The sequence below is a fragment of the Hippoglossus hippoglossus genome, chromosome 18 (genome assembly GCF_009819705.1).
Source record: "Hippoglossus hippoglossus isolate fHipHip1 chromosome 18, fHipHip1.pri, whole genome shotgun sequence".
Lineage (NCBI taxonomy): Eukaryota > Metazoa > Chordata > Actinopteri > Pleuronectiformes > Pleuronectidae > Hippoglossus > Hippoglossus hippoglossus.
In genome coordinates this window covers 13425782-13448913 of record NC_047168.1, presented here as the reverse complement: position 1 = coordinate 13448913, position 23132 = coordinate 13425782, and the positions used below count along the sequence as shown (strand labels likewise).

Here is a 23132-nt window from a genome sequence, read left to right as displayed (position 1 = left end):
ATGTGGTTCTACATCAGGTACAGATCAGACTTTGAGATATTCAACCTCAGTCTGAACAGAGATGAGACCTGAACCTGAATTCAATGCGACGCTACATCAACGGTCGTGAGTCTGGGTTCCAAAAGCACATCAAGAGGAAAATGTAACTGTAAACGCTCACATCTGTGGCCTCCATGTTTATTACAGACTTCTTCTGCTTAAATATAAAAAATATCCTGTATCTGCCTTTTAGTCCAGACTGTTGGACCTTGCAGGACGAGGACATAGGAGGAGAGTTATCAAGTTGTTTGAATCTGATCTCATTCAGAGGCTGGTCATAAAAATCACATCAATATGGAGGTAAATGCTGACATCTAGTGGACACTTTGAAGTAATACAATAGTTTGAGTTTTTTCCCCAAATGGAAAAGAATAAATATTAAATAACTCACCACACACAGGAAATATTTTATCTGCAGGCTCACATTTAAATAAAATAACAAGGAAAGTCACTTTAGGCAAAATTTACTTTATTTGACTGGAATGGCTCCAGTGCATAGAATTTGAATATATACATTTTTGTCCTGGAAATACAAGTTGGTTACATACATACATATACACTCTGTAAAATATTGTTAAAGTCCAGGGTTTGTATTCTTAATATTCACAATAGGTAAAAAGTAGTTTTTTGCAAGCTCAGCTCATGTATTTACATTACATTTCATTTAGCTGATGCTTTTATCCAAAGCTACTTACAATAAGTGCATCGACCCTGAGGGAACAAACCCAGAACAACAAGAATCAAGAAAGTACAATTTTCTTCAAGAAACCCAAACTACAAAGTGCCATAAGAAAGTGCCATTTAAATGTTACATCATATTTTAGTTTAAACTAAAGTGGGTTTTTTTTCAGTATTAAACAGATTTATTTGCAATATATAAGATTTAAAAAAGGGAAATATTCCCAAGTAACGCTTATTGGTCAATAGCTGTGAACACTGAGAATAACTCTGAATGAACAGAGAAGTTGAGAATGTGTGTTTTATTTGACCTGTTTGAAAGAAAGTGTCGATATATATTTAGTGTATTTGGGTATTTGTATTGGTAAGGTAACATTTGAATGAATAAAGAATCAGACACTGGACAGAAGCTCCTGCCGTCTGTCTCATTCTTTCTTATACAGGAAATCTGATCTGCTTCTGGAATCTCAACCTGAGACCTGTAACACTGACGTAAATGTCCTTTGAATTCTGTCAAATGTTTGTCCGTTCAGATATTAGATCAACCACCAGTGCTTTTGTAGATTTGTTTGCAAATCACCAAAACACATGTTGGTCTAAATGTTTTTTTTAATCTTCGAGAGAGAAGAAAAAACATCGGCCACATTGAAAATATCAAAAATATTGTATATAGTAAGAGTTGTCATTTTGTGACGACCTTCTGTAGCTGCTGATGCTGTCAGGCCCACTCTCTGAATTTGAGTGACTGAAGCCAGAGTAGATGAGGACCCAGGGAGCTGACAGAGCTGCAAACACTGATAATATTATCGATCCTCCCAACAACAATCCTAATACTGCCACTGCTGGTGCAGTCGCTGTTACTACTGCTATTGAATATACTACTACTACTACTACTGCTGCTATCACTACTATTACTCTTATCACTACATTAGCTACTTTCCTTCCTGCTGCTGCTGCTGCCTTCCCTACTGTTATTACTAGTATGATTACTGCTGTCATTATTAGTGCACCTAGTAAGATGGAGAACCTTTCCTGACCCAGTGGCTCTGGGTTCACAGTTGTGGTCGTATGTTCCTGAGCAACAGTGGCTGTAAAGGAAAGAAAGTGCAAAATTAAAATGTGGTCAATTCAGGCTTGAACCTAATTACTACCTTATCAAATACTGAACTCTACTGAATCCACTTACCAGTGACATTGAGTCGGCATTTGTCTGCACTCTGGCCATATCTTGTCCTCACTACACACTTGTACTGGCCTGAGTCTTCAGTCCTCAGTCTGGACACATGAAGTCTGAGTCGTCCTTCTCTGAGGACGTCTCTGTCACACTGGACTCGTCCTGAAAACTGTTCATCCTGAAGCTCTGGATCCTCAACACCGTCATGTAGTTGATACACGACAGAGACTCTGTGGTCTGTTACCAGTTTACACAAGATCATAAGTAAGTTGGGGGATTTGTCACTTCTGTTTGTGAACGTCCATTCCAGAGTGACGCTGTCGTTCTCCTCTGCCTGATAGTCGGTCTGTGTCACTTTCACAAAAAATGTTCCTGTTGAGGAGACAAAGAGGGAAAGTGAGGACCTGAACTTTCTGATTATTTTAGTTTATGGACGATGAAGTGAAGGTGAGAACTTACCACAGACACAGGAGATCGTGGTGATGAGCAGCAGGATCAGGATCATCTCATCTCTGTGAGAGGACACAGAGGTGGAGACTAATAAACTCATGAGCTCAGTTATACCTCTAAACCAGAATTAGTTGGTATACACAGGTTTTTTTAAACGTGGGTAAACCCACTAGGAGAAGGCGGCTGACTCCTTTCTCATCGCCAGTAGAGGAGTTTGCCTTTTTAGTTCTTTCCCCCAGTGCTTCATGTTCTAAGTCATGAACGTACAGAAAACTGAGGCTCTTTCTCACCTTGCTGCCAAATGAGTTCACCAGGAAGTCAAATTTCAAATCACTGCCGATCAGAGCCAGAGCCGATAAGAACCTGTGTCTACTGCAGAGTCAGTGTTCTCTGCACCTGAAGGCACCGTCAGTCTCCACCTGGATCAAAGGAACCAACCAATGAAAACACCATCCAACCAACCAATATACAAACTGTGGTATAATGTGAAATACAGGGGTAGGGAACCTTCTGTATAGAACTCAGGGGACAAGGGAGAGGACAATAAAAGGCAGAGTCACTGGTTAACAGTTTGGTTAGTGAAACAGTATTGTCATTCGTCACGCGTTCACAGACTGTACAAGTTTGATGTCCCATTTACAGGAAGGAAATCACACTAACATGGCCGCCTCTGACGTATTGTTTGGAGAAAGTGCGCAGTGACGCGTCCTGGGCCGAAAGTAAAGAAGTCCCTCTTCAGCTCCTCTGACCCGCTTTCACTGGGAATCGAACGTACGCACATAATGATCCATTCTTCCATTAAACTGGTCACATCATTATTCACAGGCTGCACGAGACTCGTTCACACTAAGGCTCTACCTCTTTCACTCGCTCGTACCGACGCACACACACACACACACACACTCACACACAGTGACATCGACAGTGAGTAAAATGCGTCCTGAGTGTGTCTCTTGTGTACATTTGTGATCAGATCTCACTTCCCCGTTATACATGTTTGTGTTTGTGTGTGTTATTGTACTTACTACCCTCTGCACAGCCTCGTCTTCACTGAAACGAAAGTAAAACACGTTCCAACAAACCGTCACAGGACACGCCCGTTGTGTCGGATATATTTAGATTATGTTACGTTATGTGTACTTTTGTATTATGTTGACACCTGAATAAACAGATTGTCCGATCAAGATCCATGAATTATTCTCAGAGAAATCAGGTGAAAAAGTTAAAAAAAAGTCATATTCCGCAAGGTGAAGGGAAAAAAACCTGGCCGCGCCCCCTGATCCGGATCTGCCCTGACACTACGTTTACACAGCGGCCCCTAGTGACCTGAACTCAATGCGACGCTACATCAACGGTCGTGAGTCTGGGTTCCAAAAGCACATCAAGAGGAAAATGTAACCGTAAACGCTCACATCTGTGGCCTCCATGTTTATTACAGACTTCTTCTGCTTAATAATAAAAAATATCCTGTATCTGCCTTTTAGTCCAGACTGTTGGGCCTTGCAGGACGAGGACATAGGAGGAGAGTTATCAAGTTGTTTGAATCTGATCTCATTCTCTGAGGATGGTCATAAAACTAACATCAATATGCAGGTAAATGCTGACATCTAGTGGACACTTTGAAGTCATACAATAGTTTTTTTTTTTCCCAGCTGGAAAAGAATAAATATTAAATAACTCACCACACACAGGAAATATTTTATCTGCAGGCTCACATTTAAATAAAATAACAAGGAAAGTCACTTTAGGCAAAATTTACTTTATTTGACTGGAATGGCTCCAGTGCATAGAATTTGAATATATACATTTTTGTCCTGGAAATACAAGTTGGTTACATACATACATATACACTCTGTAAAATATTGTTAAAGTCCAGGGTTTGTATTCTTAATATTCACAATAGGTAAAAAGTAGTTTTATGCAAGCTCAGCTCATGTATTTACATTACATTTCATTTAGCTGATGCTTTTATCCAAAGCTACTTACAATAAGTGCATCGACCCTGAGGGAACAAACCCAGAACAAGAATCAAGAAAGTACAATTTTCTTCAAGAAACCCAAACTACAAAGTGCCATAAGAAAGTGCCATTTAAATGCTACATCATTTTTTAGTTTAAACTAAAGTGGGTTTTTTTCAGTATTAAACAGATTTATTTGCAATATATAAGATTTAAAAAAGGGATATATTCCCAAGTAACGCTTATTGGTCAATAGCTGTGAACACTGAGAATAACTCTGAATGAACAGAGAAGTTGAGAATGTGTGTTTTATTTGACCTGTTTGAAAGAGTCGATATATATTTAGTGTATTTGGGTATTTGTATTGGTAAGATAACATTTGAAAGAATAAAGAATCAGACACTGGACAGAAGCTCCTGCCGTCTGTCTCATTCTTTCTTATACAGGAAATCTGATCTGCTTCTGGAATCTCAACCTGAGACCTGTAACACTGACGTAAATGTCCTTAGAATTCTGTCAAATGTTTGTCCGTTCAGATATTAGATCAACCACCAGTGCTTTTGTAGATTTGTTTGCAAATCACCAAAACACATGTTGGTCTAAATGTTTTTTTTAATCTTCGAGAGAAAAGAAAAAACATCGGCCACATTGAAAATATCAAAAATATTGTATTTAGTCAGAGTTCTCAATTGTGACGACCTTCTGTAGCTGCTGCTGCTGTCGCTCCTGCCCCCTGACCCAGCAGCGGCACATACAGTAAATTAACAGAGCTACAAACACTGCTAATAATGTCGATCCTCCCAGCGCCAATACTAATACTGCCATTGCTGGTGCAGTCACTGTTGCTACTGCTATTGAATATACTACTACTGCTATCACTACTATTACTCTTATCACTACATTAGCTACTGTCCATCCTGCTGCTGCTGCTGCCACCCATAATGTTATTACTAGTATGATTACTGCTGTCATTATTAGTGCACCTAGTAAGTTGTAGAACCTTTCCTGACCCAGTGGCTCTGGGGTCACAGTTGTGGTCGTATGTTCCTGAGCAACAGTGGCTGTAAAGGAAAGAAAGTGTAAAATTAAAATGTGGTCAATTCAGGCTTGAACCTAATTATCTGTTTTCAGTTGCAGTATATTTTCCTGTGCTCATGAATGACAATCTTACCAAATACTGAACTCTACTGAATCCACTTACCAGTGACATTGAGCCGGCATTTGTCTGCACTCTGTCCATATCTTGTCCTCACTACACACTTGTACTGGCCTGAGTCTTCAGTCCTCAGTCTGGACACATGCAGTCTGAGTTGTCCTTCTCTGAGGACGTCTCTGTCACACTGGACTCGTCCTGAAAACTGTTCATCCTGAGACTCCGGGACCTCAACACCGTCATGTAGTCGATACACGACAGAGACTCTGTGGTCTGTTACCAGTTTACAGATGATCATAAGTAAGTTGGGGGATTTGTCACTTCTGGTTGTGAACGTCCATTCCAGAGTGACGCTGTCGTTCTCCTCAGCCTGATAGTCGGTCTGTTTCACTTTCACAACAAATGTTCGTGCTGAGGAGACAAAGAGGGAAAGTGAGGACCTGAACTTTCTGATTATTTTAGTTTATGGACGATGAAGTGAAGGTGAGAACTTACCACAGACACAGGAGATCGTGGTGACGAGCAGCAGGATCAGGATCATCTTATCTCTGTGAGAGGACACAGAGGTGGAGACTAATAAACTCATGAGCTCAGTTAACCAACCAACCGATATACAAACTGTGGTATAATGTGAAATACAGGGGTAGGGAACCTTCTGTATAGAACTCAGGGGACAAGGGAGAGGACAATAAAAGGCAGAGTCACTGGTTAACAGTTTGGTTAGTGAAACAGTAAAAACTAAATTGTACGTTCGCGTCGCAGCTCGGAGAAATTCTTAATATGTAATTGTGTTAATTTACAGTTTTCTACACGTCTAATGAACAGACCTCAGTCTGAGTTTTCACATCACTTTAGTAAAGAGTATGTGAGTTAAACTTCTCCACAGACTCAGGTCGTGTTCACTGAGGGGATTAGCCTGTTAGCTCAGGTGAAGCCGAGCAGGCAACAGGCTAGGAGCGACAAGCTAACGGTGACATCACCTGTTCATCAAGTGATAATTATTCATAATTTCAAACATCTATATAATTTAAACTAGTGAGTTAGAAACAAATCGCCCCCCCCCCCCACAGTTGTCGTGAAGGAAGAACTTAGTGATTGAGACTAAAACCGTTTTTTGAACCAGGCTGCAACTTAAAGCCACAATTTGCTGTTGAGGGGAACTTCCTTTCTATGAGGCATGTTTGCACAACCACACACGCACAACCGCACCCACACGCACACACACACACACACACACACACACACACACACACACACACACACACACACACACACACACACACACACACACACACACACACACACACACACACACACACACACACACACACACACACACACACACACACACACACACACACACACACACACACACGAAAGACGTAGAGAAATACATCAAATAAAGTGCACTCTGCTACAAACCCCGTTCACTGGCGTTGAAGTTGTTCGTCCCTCTGTCTCAGACGCGCAGTGGCAGCGCGTGTTCTCCTGTGCAACAATCAGGGCTGAGCCATGAGACCGATGAGAAGTGCAAAAAGATGCACGTTGAGCTGAGTTGTGAGTCGTTCCTCGAATCACGTCCACTTCTCTTTGCCCATTTATAAGTTAGCCAGGACTAGGAGGAGGAGCACCGGCCATACACACACTGATTGGCTCGCAGTGTGTGTATGTTTTCCGGGGGTATTTTTTTCCATCCTCTTGTGTATGTGTGGTTAAATTATTATGTTCAATTGGTTTCACTTAGGTTGTCCATTATGTTTTGATTTAAGTAGGCATGTGTTTAAATGAAAATTATTTTGTATATATTTTTATTATGTTACGTTATGTGTACTCTTGTATTATGTTGAAAACTCAATAAACAGATTGTTTAAAAAACTGATTTTCTTATTTTGCCTCATGTTCATCAGGATCAGTTAAGGTAAATCATTGTAAAAAGATAATAAATTATTAATTTAAGGTTCGAAACTGTGAAAAAAAACATTTTAAAAAAAAAACGTCATAGTCTATTTATCTGTCTGTATATGTGGTCAGATGAACAAATTGTTTTCTGTCTGAAGCTCCACTCAGTTCTTACCCCACAGCTTAAATTCTAGATATACAGTATATTCTTGTTGCTGATTCATGAAGCAGTGGAAATACTCTTAACCAGTTTCAACTTTGAACCGCGTCACAAAATCAGGTGTGTATATTTATACTCTTTTCTGTCATTGTGTTAATCCTTAGTTTGTGTTTTTCATTGAAGACAAACGCTGAAGACCAAAGAAATCTGTGTCACTTCTTGAATTCTTAATGTGTTTGTTATTGAATTGACTTTAACTTTGCTCGTCTCATATTTGAACATTTCGATCGGATCCATCTGATCAAGGAAACTGTAGAAGTTACAAAGAGCAAACCCAGAAACAGAATTCTGCTTTAGGAAAACTCTGAACTCCAAAGAGACGAAACCCAAACAACAATTCAACTTCTCTCGTAGCATTTTTCTCTTCTCTTACTTTTACATTCTTCAACTCTCTATTCAAATCTTTTAATGTCCTTTTTAAATGCTTCTGTTCTTGTATGAGCTCATGTTGCCTTTACAGTTTCTCATGGTGTCTTTTATATTTTATGTAACAGCACTTTGAATTGACTTGTTATTGAAATGACCGTAAACGCTCACATCTGTGGCCTCCATGTTTATTACAGACTTCTTCTGCTTAAATATAAAAAATATCCTGTATCTGCCTTTTAGTCCAGACTGTTGGACCTTGCAGGACGAGGACATAGGAGGAGAGTTATCAAGTTGTTTGAATCTGATCTCATTCTCTGAGGATGGTCATAAAAATCACATAAATTTGGAGGTAAATGCTGACATCTAGTGGACACTTTGAAGTAATACAATAGTTTGTTTTTTTCCCAGCTGGAAAAAAATAAATATTAAATAACTCACCACACACAGGAAATATTTTATCTGCAGGCTCACATTTAAATAAAATAACAAGGAAAGTCACTTTAGGCAAAATTTACTTTATTTGACTGGAATGTGTTAGGTTTTGGCTCCAGTGCATTTCATTTTGAATAAATAAAATTTTCCTGGTTATACAAGCTGGTTACATACATACATATACACTCTGTAAAATGTTGTTAAAGTCCAGGGTTTGTATTCTTAATATTCACAATAGGTAAAAAGTAGTTTTATGCAAGCTCAGCTCATGTATTTATATTATATTACATTTCATTTCATTTAGCAGACGCTTTTATCCAAAGCTACTTACAATAAGTGCATCGACCCTGAGGGAACATCACCAAAACACATGATGGTCTAAATGTTTTTTTTAATCTTCGAGAGAGAAGAAAAAACATCGGCCACATTGAAAAAAATCTAAAATTATTATATTTAGTCAGAGTTCATTTTGTGACGACCTTCTGTAGCTGCTGCTGTTACTCCGCTCTCTGAATTTGATTGACTGAAGCCAGAGTAGATGAGGACCCAGGGAGCTGACAGAGCTGCAAACACTGATAATATTATCGATCCTCCCAACAACAATCCTAATACTGCTCCTCTGGTGCAGTCGCTGTTACTATTGAATATATTACTACTATCACTACTGCTGCTATCACTAATTTTACTCTTATCACTACATTAGCTACTGTCCATCCTGCTACTGCTGCTGCCTTCCCTACTGTTATTACTAGTATGATTACTGCTGTCATTATTAGTGCACCTAGTAAGATGTAGAGCCTTTCCTGACCCAGTGGCTCTGGGGTCACAGTTGTGGTCGTATGTTCCTGAGCAACAGTGGCTGTAAAGGAAAGAAAGTGCAAAATTAAAATGTGGTCAATTCAGGCTTGAACCTAATTATCTGTTTTCAGTTGCAGTATATTTTCCTGTGCTCATGAATGACAATCTTACCAAATACTGGACTCTACTGAATCCACTTACCAGTGACATTGAGCCAGCATTTGTCTGCACTCTGGCCATATTTTGTCGACACTACACACTTGTACTGGCCTGAGTCTTCAGTCCTGAGTCTGGACACATGAAGTCTGAGTTGTCCTTCTCTGAGGACGTCTCTGTCACACTGGACTAGTCCTGAAAACTGTTCATCCTCCGGGACCTCAACACCGTCATGTAGTCGATACACGACAGAGACTCTGTGGTCTGTTACCAGTTTACACAAGATCATAAGTAAGTTGGGGGATTTGTCACTTCTGGTTGTGAACGTCCATTCCAGAGTGACGCTGTCGTTCTCCTCAGCCTGATAGTCGGTCTGTTTCACTTTCACAACATTTTTTCCTGTTGAGGAGACAAAGAGGGAAAGTGAGGACCTGAACTTTCTGATCATTTTAGTTTATGGATGATGAAGTGAAGGTGAGAACTTACCACAGACACAGGAGATCGTGGTGATGAGCAGCAGGATCAGGATCATCTTATCTCTGTGAGAGGACACAGAGGTGGAGACTAATAAACTCATGAGCTCAGTTAACCAACCAACCGATATACAAACTGTGGTATAATGTGAAATACAGGGGTAGGGAACCTTCTGTATAGAACTCAGGGGACAAGGGAGAGGACAATAAAAGGCAGAGTCACTGGTTAACAGTTTGGTTAGTGAAACAGTATTGTCATTCGTCACGCGTTCACAGACTGTACAAGTTTGATGTCCCATTTACAGGAAGGAAATCACACTAACATGGCCGCCTCTGACGTAATGTTTGGAGAAAGTGCGCAGTGACGCGTCCTGGGCCGAATGTAAAGAAGCTCCTCCTCAGCAGGGCCGTGCAGAGACCTTTTGAGGGGCAGGTGCTAAAATTTCAAAAGGGGCACATGGAAAAAGGCTCATATGCCGACACTACTTAAAGCTACAATTTTCTGTTGAGGGGGACCTCCTCTCTTTACGAGGCATGTTTGCACTGCAGAATGAAATATCATGAGAAAATATGATACACTGAAAACCCAGACACACACACACACACACAGTGATATTGTGCTGTTGTAAATATTACTGTTGCTGCTGTTGAAATTATACTTTGTCATATTACAAATCTAATCCTGTTCTGAATTCATAATTTATCTATTTTTGAACACACACACACACACACACACACACACACACACACACACACACACACACACACACACACACAGTATATGGGGAAGTAGGTCGAATGGTGACGGCAGAAAACGTAGCAAAGCGAAAGTGCGAAAAATACAGTTGTTAAGCTACTTTGAGTTTGCTAAAACTTCTCTCAAAGCCACAAATGGAGGTTGTCATACATGATGTTTATATCAAAAGGAAGTAGAAATTGTTTGCTCCGCAGACATGTTACTCTGAAAGCTCTCAGAGCTATTGCATTGGGTCTAATGTTAATTTTGGAGGAAATTTCTCGACGGAGAAAATCCCTGAAACTTTTCTAACTCGCTCGCACGGTCCCATTTTTTTTACTTTAACCAATAAAGTAGAGATCTGCTTGTTCGGCAAAGTCCTGTGATTCTCAAACGTAGATATAGTTAACCTTACCTGGCAGCAGCGGCAGCAGTCGCAGACGTGCTCCTCCTTCTCTGTAGAACGGATTTCAGGTCAGCCTTTATCGGCAGTAGCAGGCAAGCCTTAGGGACGTCCTTCATTAGGACGTCATTGGCCGCTTCAGCTGTTCTGGCTTCTAAGGAAGTGCTCCGCCTTTAAAGAAGTGTTATCTCTCTTTCACTTGAGTTCAAGCGTGGAGTGACCACCTCGGAGGGACGCCTAACTTTTAATAATATTCTAATTCCATTTACATTGTTGTTTATATTGGTTTATTTTGTATGTTTTGTTTGTTTTCACCACCATTTGATTTAACACTGACATGTTTTAATTATCTCTTTATTGTTGGTCAGGTGCTGTGGGCCTGAGGCGGCGACCCAATCCCTGGTGGTGGTGGTTTCTTCACGACCCGGTTTGTTGGTTAGTTTATTAATCCATCCCTTCTTCCTTTGGTTCCCGTCGCCGTGGTAAGTCCCAGCCCTGTCCCTGTGTTGCTCTTGTCTAAACTGTTTAATTTGTGTTCTGTTTGTTTTTCATTGTGCTTTTTGTTTGCATGTATTGAGTTACATTAAAGTTATTTTTTACGAGTAAAACACGTCTCTTGCCCTGTGACATACACGAACCTGTGCTGTTGCACACCAGAGTTTAGTTACTTCCTGGAGGTGAGATTCCCCAGGTGGCGTTGTTCCAATCCCTCATTATCACCGCTTTCCCCCACGCTACATTCAGTGCTAATGTCATATTAGATTATTGTTCAAGAAATAACGTTAGTGCAGCTGCTCGTTGAGCTGAACTTTGTTAGTGTGGCTGTACGGTAACGTTGAATTTAAATAGTTTAAATTTTTACCACGAACACAGATTATTATTCTGCAGAAACAGATTTACTGTGATCAACTGAAACGTGAGTATTTAAAGTCACATCTGCATTTTAAGAGCAGCTGTTTAAAGTAGCGTTACGTCTCCTCAAGCTCTTTATTCAGAGTATTGGTGTTGATGTGTTGTAACGTGTTAGTGAAAACTAAACCTGTCGGCTACATTCAGTTTTTACATCGTTAATCTTTGGCAGACTTTACTGAATTATTGTGTTAAATAAGTGGACATGCAGAATAATGTATTTTTTTGTCACGTATAAATAAATTATAGGAAGTGTAACTTTACTAGAATAGACAGTCACATAGAGAACCTGAGGCTGATGTCCACCACCTATTTCCTAAACTGAAGTGAAGTGATTATGATCTGATGAACTTTGAAGTAATAAACTTTTATTGTTACCATGTACAAGTCTGTTAAGGAGTTAACCTGGCACATGTATGACTTTACATATCTGTGTATTTGTGTTGAATGTTCATCTAGGTGACTCAGACAGCCTGGTTTATATCTAAAGTGCATCATTTCAGAAAGTTAAAGATGAACATTGTTTTTTTACCAACCATAATGAATTTAGAAATTGACTCAATATTATCCATGACACTTAGCAATGACTCTAAAGAGTTGCAGGCCATCTTTAGTTAAGGGAGGAAAACATGAAGTGTTGTGCAGATGAAGCTGGTGCAGGTCGTCCTCATGTTGACCAGCCTGAAGCTGCCGATCTCCACCATGTTGCTGCAGAGGACATCAGGTGCTGCAGCGCTTCATCTAATGAAAAGAAGAAACTCACTATTAAGGATGTTTAATGCCGAAATCACTATGTCACATCTGTAGGATAACATGGAACAAAGGAGCATTTACTAGAGTTGTCTACCATTCTCTTGTGTATGTGTGGTTAAATTATTATGTTCCACTGGTTTCACTTAGGTTGTCCATTATGTTTTGATGTAAGTAGGCATGTGTTTAAATGAAAATTATTTTGCATATATTTTTGTTATGTTACGTTATGTGTACTCTTGTATTATGTTGAAAACTCAATAAACAGATTGTTTAAAAAACTGATTTTGTCTCATGTTCATCAGGATCAGTTGAAGTAAATCATTGTAAAAAGATAATAAATTATTCATTTAAGGTTCGAAAACTTAAAAAAAAAAATTCATAGAGTCTATTTATCTGTCTGTATATAGTGGTCCAGAGGTGAGGCCGCCACAATCAGATGAACCATTAGTTTTCTGTCTGATGCTCCACTCAGTTCTTACCCCACAGCTTAAATCTAATTATAGATATATATTCCTGTTGCTCATGGTTCAGTTCTCTTGTTGCTGATTCATGAAGCAGTGGAAATACTCTTTTAACCAGTTTCACTTTGAACCGCGTCAACACAAAACTCTGACTCACAACTAATGAGATGCAATGTAGAGATGGTTGAGGAAGATTCCTTGTTCTTATTTAAACAAATATATCTCATGAAAGAGGTGAACAGGACGGACCGGTCCAGAGGGGCGGGGACAAAGAAATACAAAGGCTGCGGTGTCCCAGAAAGTTTTATTCTTTGCAGAGGACACGCACAAAATCAGGTGTGTATATTTATACTCTTTTCTGTCATTGTGTTTATCCTTAGTTTGTGTTTTTCATTGAAGACAAACGCTGAAGACCAAAGAAATCTGTGTCACTTCTTGAATTCTTAATGTGTTTGTTATTGAATTGACTTTGACTTTGCTCGTCTCATATTTGAACATTTCGATCGGATCAATCTGATCAAGGAAACTGTAGAAGTTACAAAGAGCAAACCCAGAAACAGAATTCTGCTTTAGGAAAACTCTGAACTCCAAAGAGACGAAACCCAAACAACAATTCAACTTCTCTCGTAGCATTTTTCTCTTCTCTTACTTTTACATTCTTCAACTCTCTATTCAACTCTTTTAATGTCCTTTTTAAATGCTTCTGTTCTTGTATGAGCTCATGTTGCCTTTACAGTTTCTCATGGTGTCTTTTATATTTTATGTAACAGCACTTTGAATGGACTTGTTATTGAAATGTGACACAGTGATAAAGCTGCCGCACCTTTACCTGAGCAAACATGAGGAACATCATTTGATTAACAGATGAGCAGAACAGGAAGAACAACTTTCTTCATCTTACTGGAAACGGTCGGTTACCATTGCCAAACTTGTCACGACACCTTTTTTATACATGTACAAAATATTACTAGTAAATGTATATTACACAGTTGCACAGCTACAAAACCTTTTACATATGTACAAAATATTTATGTAGCTTCCCACGTTACAGCATTATTTCACAAAATATTAGATCAGTAATTTGATCTTAGTCTGCTCTTTCCTCAGTCTCTTAATTACAAAAAACTGGCCACTCACAGAGGGAAGATGATCCCCCGAATCTTGTTGCTCGTCACACTGACCGCTGACCTCTGTGGTAAGTTCTCACCTTCACTTCATCGCCCATAAACTAAAATAAGCAGATAGTTCAGGTCCTCACTTTTCCCTCTGTGTCCCCTCAGCAGGAACATTAGTTGTCAATGTGAAACAGCCCCGCTATGATGCAAAGGTTGACGACAACGTCACTCTGGAATGGACGTTCACAGCTGAAACCTCAAGATCCTCCAACGCTCTCTCTATTATCTGTGATCAGACCGTTGACCGGAGAGACTCAAAGATCCTGTATCACCTGCATAAGGGTATCGAGGTCCAAAGGTCTCAGGACAAACAGTTTTCAGGACGAGTCCAGTGTGACGAAGACATCCTCAGAGAAGGACGACTCAGACTTCATGTGTCCAGAATCAGGAGTGAAGACTCAGGCCAGTACGTGTGTGAAGTCAACAGGAATAATGATGGAAACTATGGGAAATGTCAACTCGTCGTCGGCAGTACGTTGATTTTGTAGAACTCAGCAGATTAGTAACATAACACTTTGATCTTCTTTATATATAATCACTGATGATCTTTCTATAAACTCACTGATCACCTGTATTTACAGAGGCCGCTGATCAGCCCAAAAGCCAGAGACCAACCGTGACTTCACAACCAGAGAGAAAGATGGAATTGTACATCCCACTGTTAGTGGTTGCAGCTGTTCTAGCTCTAGTTCTCACAGTTGGGATTACAGCAGCTCTGCTGGTCAAACGCCGCTCTGCTTCTAGTTGTGATGGCAGAAAATCTATTAGTAAGACAGAAGAGCACTTAGCGAGAGAAAAGGTAGGTCACCCAGAGTGTGGACTTCTCTCTGACACTGTCTCTTTACCCTGTTAGTCTGTGATCCCGCTCCTGCCTCCTCCCACATTGGGATGGATAAAACTTGTAAATGGGTCCGACACAACAGGAGAGTTAAGACTCATGGTAGCAGCTGGGAGAACAACAGGGTGACAGATGAATGAACTCACTTAAATCTATGTCTTCATGATTCATGACATCCTGGGGTTTTTCTGGCCTCACCCGTAGACAGCTGATTGTTCAGTGTTCCAGGAGTCAGCTAAAGCTAAAGAAAACATTTTGAATTAAGAACACAAGAGGCAGAAAACAGGTATGAGAAATATATCATATTAAATATAAATACATTAGTATGGATAAAAAGAAGGCATAAACATTAACACTACAGTGATTTACGAAATAAAAAACAATATGAAGAAGGCTACATGGGAAATAATAAATAGTGTAATAAAATCTATCATTTTCAACAGCAGGATTTCCTGAAAGGATGAAAACAGCCAAAGTGATTTAACTTTATAAAACTGGAGATAAGCTACAGACCAGTACCACAATACCACAATTTTCAAAATATTACAGAAATTATGTAGCCAGGTTTGACCAATTCATAGATGGATACATTATTTTAACTCGTAGTCAATATAGTTACTGGTGATAAAATGTATTGCCTGTAAATAAAAGTGGGAGTGTCCGCGGCGCAGAGAGCTGTGTCCCCTGAAATCTGCAACAACCAATTAAGAGCAGCCTCAGGTCACGTGGCTGCCAAAAGTATCAGGACCCAAATTCACTTTGGTTCGGCCGGCGTCCTGCACCAGGTAATATGTATGTCCAGAAATTAACCAAATACAATTTGAAAACAACTTATATTGAATGCTCACAGGTTCTTACGGTCTAACAGGATAATTGTACGAGTAAGCTAATATTATATAATTAAACTATGTTTATACAGGTTTCTTTGTCTCAGGATGTTGGAGGGGGCGGTGCCCCAGTGCTCCGTATTAACCAGCCGCCACTGGATCATACCATACTTAGCAAATATGGTATCAGAGGGGTGGCAGATCATACTTTAAAGGGATTGTTCACCCAAAAATGATAATTCACTCACTATCACTCACCACTAGGGGGGGGTGAAGTGTTTGAGTCCACAACACATTTGTTGAGTTTCTGGGGTAAACAGAGCAGCAGCCGAATCCAATTCAACTGAAGATATTAGAGACTTATCTTCAGACGTGATAAAACAACAGAAAAACAACATAACCTGCCTCCATACTGCTCGTGTGGTGTCATCCAAGTGTCTGCAAGCCCCGATGTTCAAATTCGACTCGAAACAAGGTCATTTACATCGTGTTTTAAGTCTAAAACTCCACCACAAGTGGCTAAGCTAGCGGACGCTAGCATTTCCGAGGACTGAATGCACCTGGAAGATACCAGAGGACGTTTAGGCTTAAAACCCGGTGTAAACGACGCCGTTTTGAATTTTTGGGTGAACTATCCCTTTAAACATTGACACACTTGTCCCTCATGTTACGAACTGTTTCTTCTAATCCGTGTGGAAAAGATAGTTCTGTTGTTGATGTGTTCAGTTACATGCAGCATCTGTTGCACTTCTGTCCGTCCGAGTGACGAAGCCTCACATGTGACTCTCTGAGGTTTCTGAGTATCTTTCCCCTGTTAACTGTTTTTGTTAGTTTCACTCTGGTTGAGGGTTAAGAACAGAGGATGTCACACCTTGTTAAGCCCTATGAGCCAAACTGTGATTTTTGAATATGGTCCATACAAACACAACTTGATTCATTGATTGATTGAATATTGAAAAGAAAGTTTGTTCAGATAAACTTTATAAAATCAAAATTTAATTTAGTATATTAATGATTTTGTTTATGTATCCAAACTGTTAAAGTGTATTCTGTTTATGTATGACACTATTTTATTTTACTCAGGGAAAGATTTAACACAGGTCCTGGATGTGGTTGAAAAAGAATTGGACAAAATGAAATAATGGTTTGATATAAATAAATTATCAATGAATCTTGAGAAAACAAACTTCAGGAGTTAGTTACCGAGTTAGTTACTAGCTTTATTTAGTAACCGAGGGAAAAACTGTGATGCATCAATAAATATGGAAGGTATTGAAATTTGAAGAGTAAAGGAAACTGAGTTTATATATCTTGAAACATTTTGTCGCACTTAAATGGCACTTAGCACTTTGTAGTTTGGCTTTCTTTAAGAACATTGTACTTTCTTGATTCTTGTTGTTCTGGGTTTGTTCCCTCAGGGTCGAGGCACTTATGGTGAGTAGCTTTGGATAAAAGCATCAGCTAAATGAAATGTAACTACGTAACTAAATGTAACTAAGATTCTAGGTGTTATGATAGAAATGGAAATAACTTACCCAAAGGTGAAAATATCTAAAACAAGAGCTCTGTTACACAAGGTAAAAGTTTCATAATAAAGCATTGTTCATTTGATATAAAGCTCACTGATTTGTTCCATATCTGACCTACTGTGATGAGGTTTGAGGAAGTGCTTGCAAAACATGTACTCATTAAGTTTTAAAGCTTAAGAACGATTTATTTTGCATTTATAATTAATAAACATTCCTTCAGTGCACGTTGTTTTACTATTTAAAATGATCATTGCTTATCTTTTCAATGATATTGAAGGGGGACGACTCCGCCCCTGAACCCACAATCACAAGCCTATATACACAAAATATACAACCAGAGGTTTTCAGGCGATTTTGAAGGGAATTGATAGAATAGAAACTTAGGTATTACAAAATATTGCGTTAATTATGTGGGTTATAGATGAGGGAAAACATACATTTATTTTTTTGAGTATTTATTGGCTGTGAATACTTTCTGAATGTTCTGGAAATAAGGGGGGGAAACAGGCAGAACAAATAAAAGGAAGTTTTCATCACGACTTTAAACATCTCGAGAGTCTGTGCAGTGTTGTGACCACGTGTACAGAGGAAGCTGCCGATGTCAAACTGGATTCATTTTTTAGCAGAATTAAAAGTCCAGATGAGGATTCGTGTCACAAACAATTAGAAAAGAAGAAAACACTTTGTTGTAACTATGACTTGTCATTTTCTTATCTTTCTGTGAAACGATACTACTTTTATATTCCTATGTCAGTTTGGTTGAATGCATTACTTAGGTGAAGCATGATGTCAGCACATTTACAATAGATTTTTAACAGTTTGCAGGCAATAGACTGGAATAGTTCCCCCCCCCCCCAAAAAAAACAGTCCCCTACTAGCTGGTAGCGGACTGGAGATAAAGAGATGAAAGTTGCTGATGTCCTGGTGTTTGAAAGTCTCCATGTTGGTGTCGAGGTGGTTTCTGAAGGGGCTAAGAGGAGGAGGAGGAGGAGGAGGAGGAGGAGAAGGAGAAGGAGAAAGGAGAGAAGGGGAGGACAGAGGAGGTGGCTTCAGGAGAGGTGAGGAGCTGATCGCACCACGCCGGCTCGTCCAGGTTTATTTCAACGAATGGGTCACTGGAACAAACCGCTGATGAAGACACGAGAAAAGGGAAAGACGATGAAAACGTGTGGCGTGGCAGCAGCTCAAGTCTGGACCACGACAGAGGTCAAAATACTTTGGATTTTAGCTTCATATTCTCACAGGGATTGTTGTTGTTTTCGTTCTGCTGCGTCTCTCCAGTGTCCTCGAAGAACAGGTTGGCGCTGCTCGGTGGCTCCGAGGTCTTGTCGGCTGGGTCTTCGCCCGGCGAGGGGCTGGTGTCACAGCTCAGTGGTGACGGCTCCAGACCGATGCAAACTTAGTGACAAGATACAGACTTGATGGATGCGACAATGGGAATTATTCAATCATCATCTTATCTGTGCTCCACTGGTCAAACCATTTTCAAATGGAGCTCAGCTATTGGCCACATTCATGTCTGCCAAAGGGAATAGTTTCCGCTTGCGTTCAACATGTGGTCGGAAGTCAAGAGATACTTTGATTCTAATCATGATACTAAACATCGGATTCTTCATTTGATTTTGTACCGTTCTCTCCATTGGAGCCTTTTTCCTCCGACTGGAGACTCGTGCCGTTGGCTACTGGAGGTTCACTGGTGGCCACTCGTTCGTTAGGGGCTGAGATACAACGCACACAAACAAAAGCACACAAGTCAGGATAGTCTCACACAGTCATGTGAATTTAAACACAAACACACACACGCACACACACACACACACACACACACACCTAGGTCATCGAGGTAGACCGGTTCAAAGGTGCCGATGGGTTCGCTGAACTGATTAATGATGGGATCTGGGAACTGGAGGTCAAACGAGTACGTCTGGAGAAACAAATAAAACCAAATAAAACCAACACACACAAATCAATAGTGTGAGAAATATGCAGGTCACCCAAAAATACAACAAAAATAACTATAAGCCGTTGTCCTACCCTGGACGCTCTCCTGAGAAAGAAGAGGATGACACACAGAGCAATGATCACTATAAAGATCAACACCATCATCACATAACCTGGAGAAAGAGGAGACAGTGGTTTTAGTTGCATCAGCATTTGAGGACCCATTAGTGTCCCTGACTTACGGACACATGTATAACCAGTTGTGAATAATAAAGGAAGTATTTAGGTGTTGATAAAAACAAAGTATAAAGCAAAACAATGGTCTATATTACTGTAAGAGTTGTATTAAATAAGTTGTAGTAAATAAAACTGTCAAATAAAAAAAGTTAATATGGAAATAATGAATAATAATGAAATGATTATATAAATCATTACTGGTCTCACTATTTATGATTAAATGATATATTTATTTAATTTTGAATTTCTGCACTGTATCAAATAAAAAACAATTACCAATGTTTTCTGAAAAATCATGTCTGACTCTCAAGATTAAAACAAAATCACAAGAACAATCTGGTTTATTCTATTTGATCTATTGTGTGATTATATGGGTCCCTTCAGGAATAGAACAAAAAGTGTTTTACAGCTAAAAAAAAACGTATAATTCTCTAATGTAAAATTATGATTATTAGAAACATCAGTGTGAATAAAAACTGCAGATTAAAATGAACATGCTGCTTAAGGTTGATAAATGGTAAAGTGACAGCACAGCCTCCTTACCCAGTGACGAACCACCTGCGGCTGCAGCTGTCCCTAAAAGACACAGAATGCTGGTTATTGTACAGAAATTCAATTCTATGTTATTTCATGGTGTGGCTATCTGCGCCCTCCAGTGGAGAACACAAGCAAAACACATGTACAGATTGTCGGATTATCAGATATCAATATTAACCTCCTTCTGTTTACATAAACAATAGTTGTTTGCAAAGTCAGCATTGCAGGAATTTGTTTTTACACCGATTATACCGTCTGTTACAAATCAGGTCTTCTCTGGGTTAAAGTCTGCTTTGGACAAATTCCTGTCTTTTCCTCACCATCAAATACCAAATTAAAAACAGATCGGTAACCCAGCTGCTGATTCATTTTCTCATTTTGACTGTAAACATTAAAACCAAAGAAGTGCCAGTCAAACTGCCAGTCGTTGAGCATATTGTCTGAACATTTGGGCGTTTGAACTTCTTGGCAGCCGGGTGTGAACGTGTTGGTGTGCGTGTCCTTGTGCAGCCGCCAGAGAATGTCTGCATGTGAAAGCTGTGGTTTGACAAACAGGAAGACGAACTGAGGCACACGTCTCGTGAAGCTTCCTCCTGCGTTTGTTTCAGCGAGCTACCTGGCTCTGCTGAGCTGCTTGCTGTTGCCATGGGAACGGTGGTCATACGGACGGCGGCCCCTTCCGTCTCACTGGCCGAGGTCGTCGCAGGAGCCGATGTGCTGCCACCGCCGTCCTCTGTTTCCACGCCCGTCTGGGAACAACGTCAAAGACAGATCGCAGGCGTTACCTCGTTTTGTCATGAATGGCATTTGTCTCATCTATTTGTTGACCTTTGATTTGCAACAAAGGTCAACAACCAGAATTATAAGAAAATAAACTTTGTCACAATTATTGATTGTTAGTTATTTATTTTCATGTTTTTGTCTCGTGTTATCACCATTAAGGTTGTTTGATATTTTGGCATAAATTATTATGTGATTATCAAAATTATCAATACATCAACTCTACTTGTCAAATGGTACCGTAGCAAAAAAAGAAAAAATGTAACAATCAAATTCACCTCAAACTTGATGAAGGATTTTTCCGTTTTGTTTAATCAGAAAACGACTCGAGTGAAGAGATAGTAGAGAGTTGTACAGATGGCACACTCCACTCCTGTTTGCCACATCTGGGCCATGAGTGGCCAAATGTCAGCCAAAGGTGTGCCGAGTTAGTTTTCCTGCTATTTGGGCCATATCCATCATTTACCACACGGGCCATTTCAGGCTCACATCCAGATTACAACTTGCCTAGAGCACCGCATGTTTTTTTATTTCGAGAAGAAATGAGATAACACAGCGTTTAATATATGACCAGGCTCAGGTTGGCATCATCTCTCACCGTAATCACTGTTGAAAGCGGATCTGTTGCATTTTCCGACACATGACTCGGGGAGGATGGGGGGGGCAGCGTTGAGTGGGTGGAGTTATGTTCGGTGTCATTCAAAGACTCGGGCCGTGGGGGAAGATCCCAGGGGTCCGGGTCACCTGTGTCAGTCACAAGGAAGACACACACAGAATCAGCAGGACGTTGGATTGGAACAGCAGCACAGATGCAGGATGTGGCCACTGTCGCCACGGCAACGACTCTGATTGAGAGTCGGAGTGCGGTAGAACATGTCGTGGTCTCACAGGGCATTACACAACATACATAACACAATGCAAAAGTATTGGGAGGCCACCGCACAGCAGCGGGTGTGAGAGTGCAGCACAGGACAAGACAGTATATGACACTTTAGGTCAAGACCATGGACTGTACATCAAGATGGACGACGTGACAGCTCCCAAAAGTGAAGCCAAAGTGTCTCGATTGCCCCCTGGTGGTTGGGTCCAATATAGCTCTTAAACCCCACCGTGTCCATGTTCTCAGATGGGACGTGAACCAAACCCCAAAAAATCAAAGTAGACGTTAAATAAATGTTTGTCAAAGACGGTTTCTGTCACTTGATGATATAAAAAAAAACGTCTGAGACATCATGACTGACAGCTGAGACTGACTCCTGATTGGTCCCCCCCCCCCCCCAAGGTAACACACACACACACACACACACACACACACACACACACACACACACACACAAAGTACCTGCAACCTCCTCGTTATGCGTTGAATCTGTAGTTGAGGATTGTCCTCTGGAAGTCGAAGAGACTGCTAGAACTGAGACGGACAGAGAGAAGGATGGAGGCAGATGATGGGTTGTCAGGGGAAGAGGTTGAATCCGGCGACATTAATTGAAAACACCAGTGGTACAAAGACTTAAAGACGATGTTACACTTTTAAGAAGTAAGCGGAAAATCGGACAGAGGACAAATAAATATAACCTTTGACCTTTGACGTTGGTGATCCTGGAATTGAAGCATTATAATAAACCTAATAAAATAGCGCGGGATTCTTCGTCTGCCTCCAATTGTAAAGTTCCTCGTCTGCTTGTTTTGCCGCTTATCAATAAATCAACTTTTTATGCAAAGTCATCATCCCTTAAAATTCAAATTAACAGCATAAGTAAAGAAAAGAAAAGTCAGTAAGTGAAAGTAGGTGACGGTTGAGCTCCACTCACCAAGGAAGCAGAGGCGCCTCCACAACTTCATTATGGCGACGACGTTTTATTCTCTCTCTCTCTCTCTCTCTCAGGTTCACTTTCTTAAAGATGGTGGAAGATCATCGGCAGAAGCTGTTGACTTTCTCTTTTAGTTTTTGTTCCTTTTCTCCACGACCCCTGTTGCTCGACCTCTGTTCTCACTTCTTCTCTCTGAGTCCTCAGCTCGGTGCTCGCTCTCTCTCTCTCTCTCTCTCTCTCTCTCTCTCTCTCTCTCTCCCTCTCTCTCTCTCTCTCTCTCTCTCTCTCTCTCTACCTGCTCTTTGTCTGCCTCGCTCTACCTTCCCTCCCCTCTCGCCCACTCCTCTGTCATGTCAGCTCTCTTTCATCATAACAGCCTCTCACTTTCTTCCG

The 23132-nt window shown here is 40.3% G+C and overlaps 4 protein-coding genes and 2 long non-coding RNA genes across 12 annotated transcripts; 2 read left to right on the top strand and 4 right to left on the bottom strand.

Annotated features, from left to right (window-relative positions):
- Positions 1-495: 495 nt before the first annotated feature.
- On the bottom strand, positions 496-3592 carry LOC117751902. Of its 3 annotated transcripts, XR_004611928.1 has the most exons (5): positions 3367-3592; positions 2632-2760; positions 2351-2403; positions 1904-2263; positions 496-1805 (listed from the first exon to the last, which is right to left on the bottom strand). XR_004611928.1 is itself a non-coding variant. In XM_034568940.1 (4 exons), the coding sequence occupies exons 2-4, from the start codon at positions 2439-2441 to the stop codon at positions 1372-1374; spliced, it is 885 nt and encodes a 294-aa protein (XP_034424831.1). In that variant the 5' UTR covers positions 2442-2760; positions 3367-3586; the 3' UTR covers positions 496-1371. The 3 variants fall into 3 exon arrangements, 2 of the variants coding, with proteins under 2 accessions (XP_034424831.1, XP_034424830.1); XM_034568940.1 differs by having other exon boundaries at positions 2351-2760; positions 3367-3586; XM_034568939.1 differs by lacking the exon at positions 3367-3592 and having other exon boundaries at positions 1904-2266; positions 2351-2766.
- Positions 3593-4088: 496 nt separating this feature from the next.
- Positions 4089-4883, top strand: LOC117751935. Its single transcript, XR_004611935.1, has 2 exons — positions 4089-4646; positions 4686-4883. It is a non-coding gene; the product is annotated as an uncharacterized LOC117751935 (long non-coding RNA).
- Positions 4685-14431, bottom strand: LOC117751908. Of its 5 annotated transcripts, none has more exons than XM_034568951.1 (4): positions 14320-14431; positions 9813-9865; positions 5501-5863; positions 4685-5360 (listed from the first exon to the last, which is right to left on the bottom strand). In XM_034568951.1, the coding sequence occupies exons 2-4, from the start codon at positions 9856-9858 to the stop codon at positions 4972-4974; spliced, it is 798 nt and encodes a 265-aa protein (XP_034424842.1). In that variant the 5' UTR covers positions 9859-9865; positions 14320-14431; the 3' UTR covers positions 4685-4971. The 5 variants fall into 5 exon arrangements, with proteins under 5 accessions (XP_034424842.1, XP_034424841.1, XP_034424840.1 ...); XM_034568950.1 differs by lacking the exon at positions 14320-14431 and adding an exon at positions 9547-9728 and having other exon boundaries at positions 5501-5681; positions 9813-10018; XM_034568949.1 differs by lacking the exon at positions 14320-14431 and having other exon boundaries at positions 9813-10016.
- LOC117752176 lies at positions 14208-15314 on the top strand. Its single transcript, XM_034569369.1, has 3 exons — positions 14208-14256; positions 14303-14707; positions 14818-15314. The coding sequence occupies exons 1-3, from the start codon at positions 14208-14210 to the stop codon at positions 15087-15089; spliced, it is 726 nt and encodes a 241-aa protein (XP_034425260.1). The 3' UTR covers positions 15090-15314.
- A 2299-nt stretch (positions 15315-17613) lies between these two features.
- LOC117751934 lies at positions 17614-18818 on the bottom strand. The gene is made up of 2 exons (XR_004611934.1): positions 18673-18818; positions 17614-18558 (listed from the first exon to the last, which is right to left on the bottom strand). It is a non-coding gene; the product is annotated as an uncharacterized LOC117751934 (long non-coding RNA).
- An 85-nt stretch (positions 18819-18903) lies between these two features.
- On the bottom strand, positions 18904-23030 carry LOC117751914. The gene is made up of 8 exons (XM_034568964.1): positions 22740-23030; positions 22268-22339; positions 21524-21669; positions 20762-20894; positions 20152-20184; positions 19465-19544; positions 19261-19354; positions 18904-19148 (listed from the first exon to the last, which is right to left on the bottom strand). Exons 1-8 carry the CDS (start codon positions 22768-22770, stop codon positions 19027-19029), a joined length of 711 nt encoding a protein of 236 aa, XP_034424855.1. The 5' UTR covers positions 22771-23030; the 3' UTR covers positions 18904-19026.
- Positions 23031-23132: the final 102 nt, after the last annotated feature.

Coding starts and splice junctions, on each gene's coding strand:
- LOC117751902 (XM_034568939.1), bottom strand. CDS start 2,441: ATGAGTTTATTAGTCTCCACCTCTGTGTCCTCTCACAGAGATGAGATG. Junction 2,267..2,350: donor CACGATCTCCTGTGTCTGTG/GTAAGTTCTCAC, acceptor TTGTCTCCTCAA/CAGGAACATTTTTTGTGAAA. Junction 1,806..1,903: donor ATGCCGACTCAATGTCACTG/GTAAGTGGATTC, acceptor TTTCCTTTACAG/CCACTGTTGCTCAGGAACAT.
- LOC117751908 (XM_034568950.1), bottom strand. CDS start 9,903: ATGAGTTTATTAGTCTCCACCTCTGTGTCCTCTCACAGAGATAAGATG. Junction 9,729..9,812: donor CACGATCTCCTGTGTCTGTG/GTAAGTTCTCAC, acceptor TTGTCTCCTCAA/CAGGAAAAAATGTTGTGAAA. Junction 5,361..5,500: donor ATGCCGGCTCAATGTCACTG/GTAAGTGGATTC, acceptor TTTCCTTTACAG/CCACTGTTGCTCAGGAACAT.
- LOC117752176 (XM_034569369.1), top strand. CDS start 14,208: ATGATCCCCCGAATCTTGTTGCTCGTCACACTGACCGCTGACCTCTGT. Junction 14,257..14,302: donor ACTGACCGCTGACCTCTGTG/GTAAGTTCTCAC, acceptor TAAAATAAGCAG/ATAGTTCAGGTCCTCACTTT. Junction 14,708..14,817: donor ATGTCAACTCGTCGTCGGCA/GTACGTTGATTT, acceptor CTGTATTTACAG/AGGCCGCTGATCAGCCCAAA.
- LOC117751914 (XM_034568964.1), bottom strand. CDS start 22,770: ATGAAGTTGTGGAGGCGCCTCTGCTTCCTTG. Junction 22,340..22,739: donor GAGGCGCCTCTGCTTCCTTG/GTGAGTGGAGCT, acceptor TGTCCGTCTCAG/TTCTAGCAGTCTCTTCGACT. Junction 21,670..22,267: donor GCATAACGAGGAGGTTGCAG/GTACTTTGTGTG, acceptor TGACTGACACAG/GTGACCCGGACCCCTGGGAT.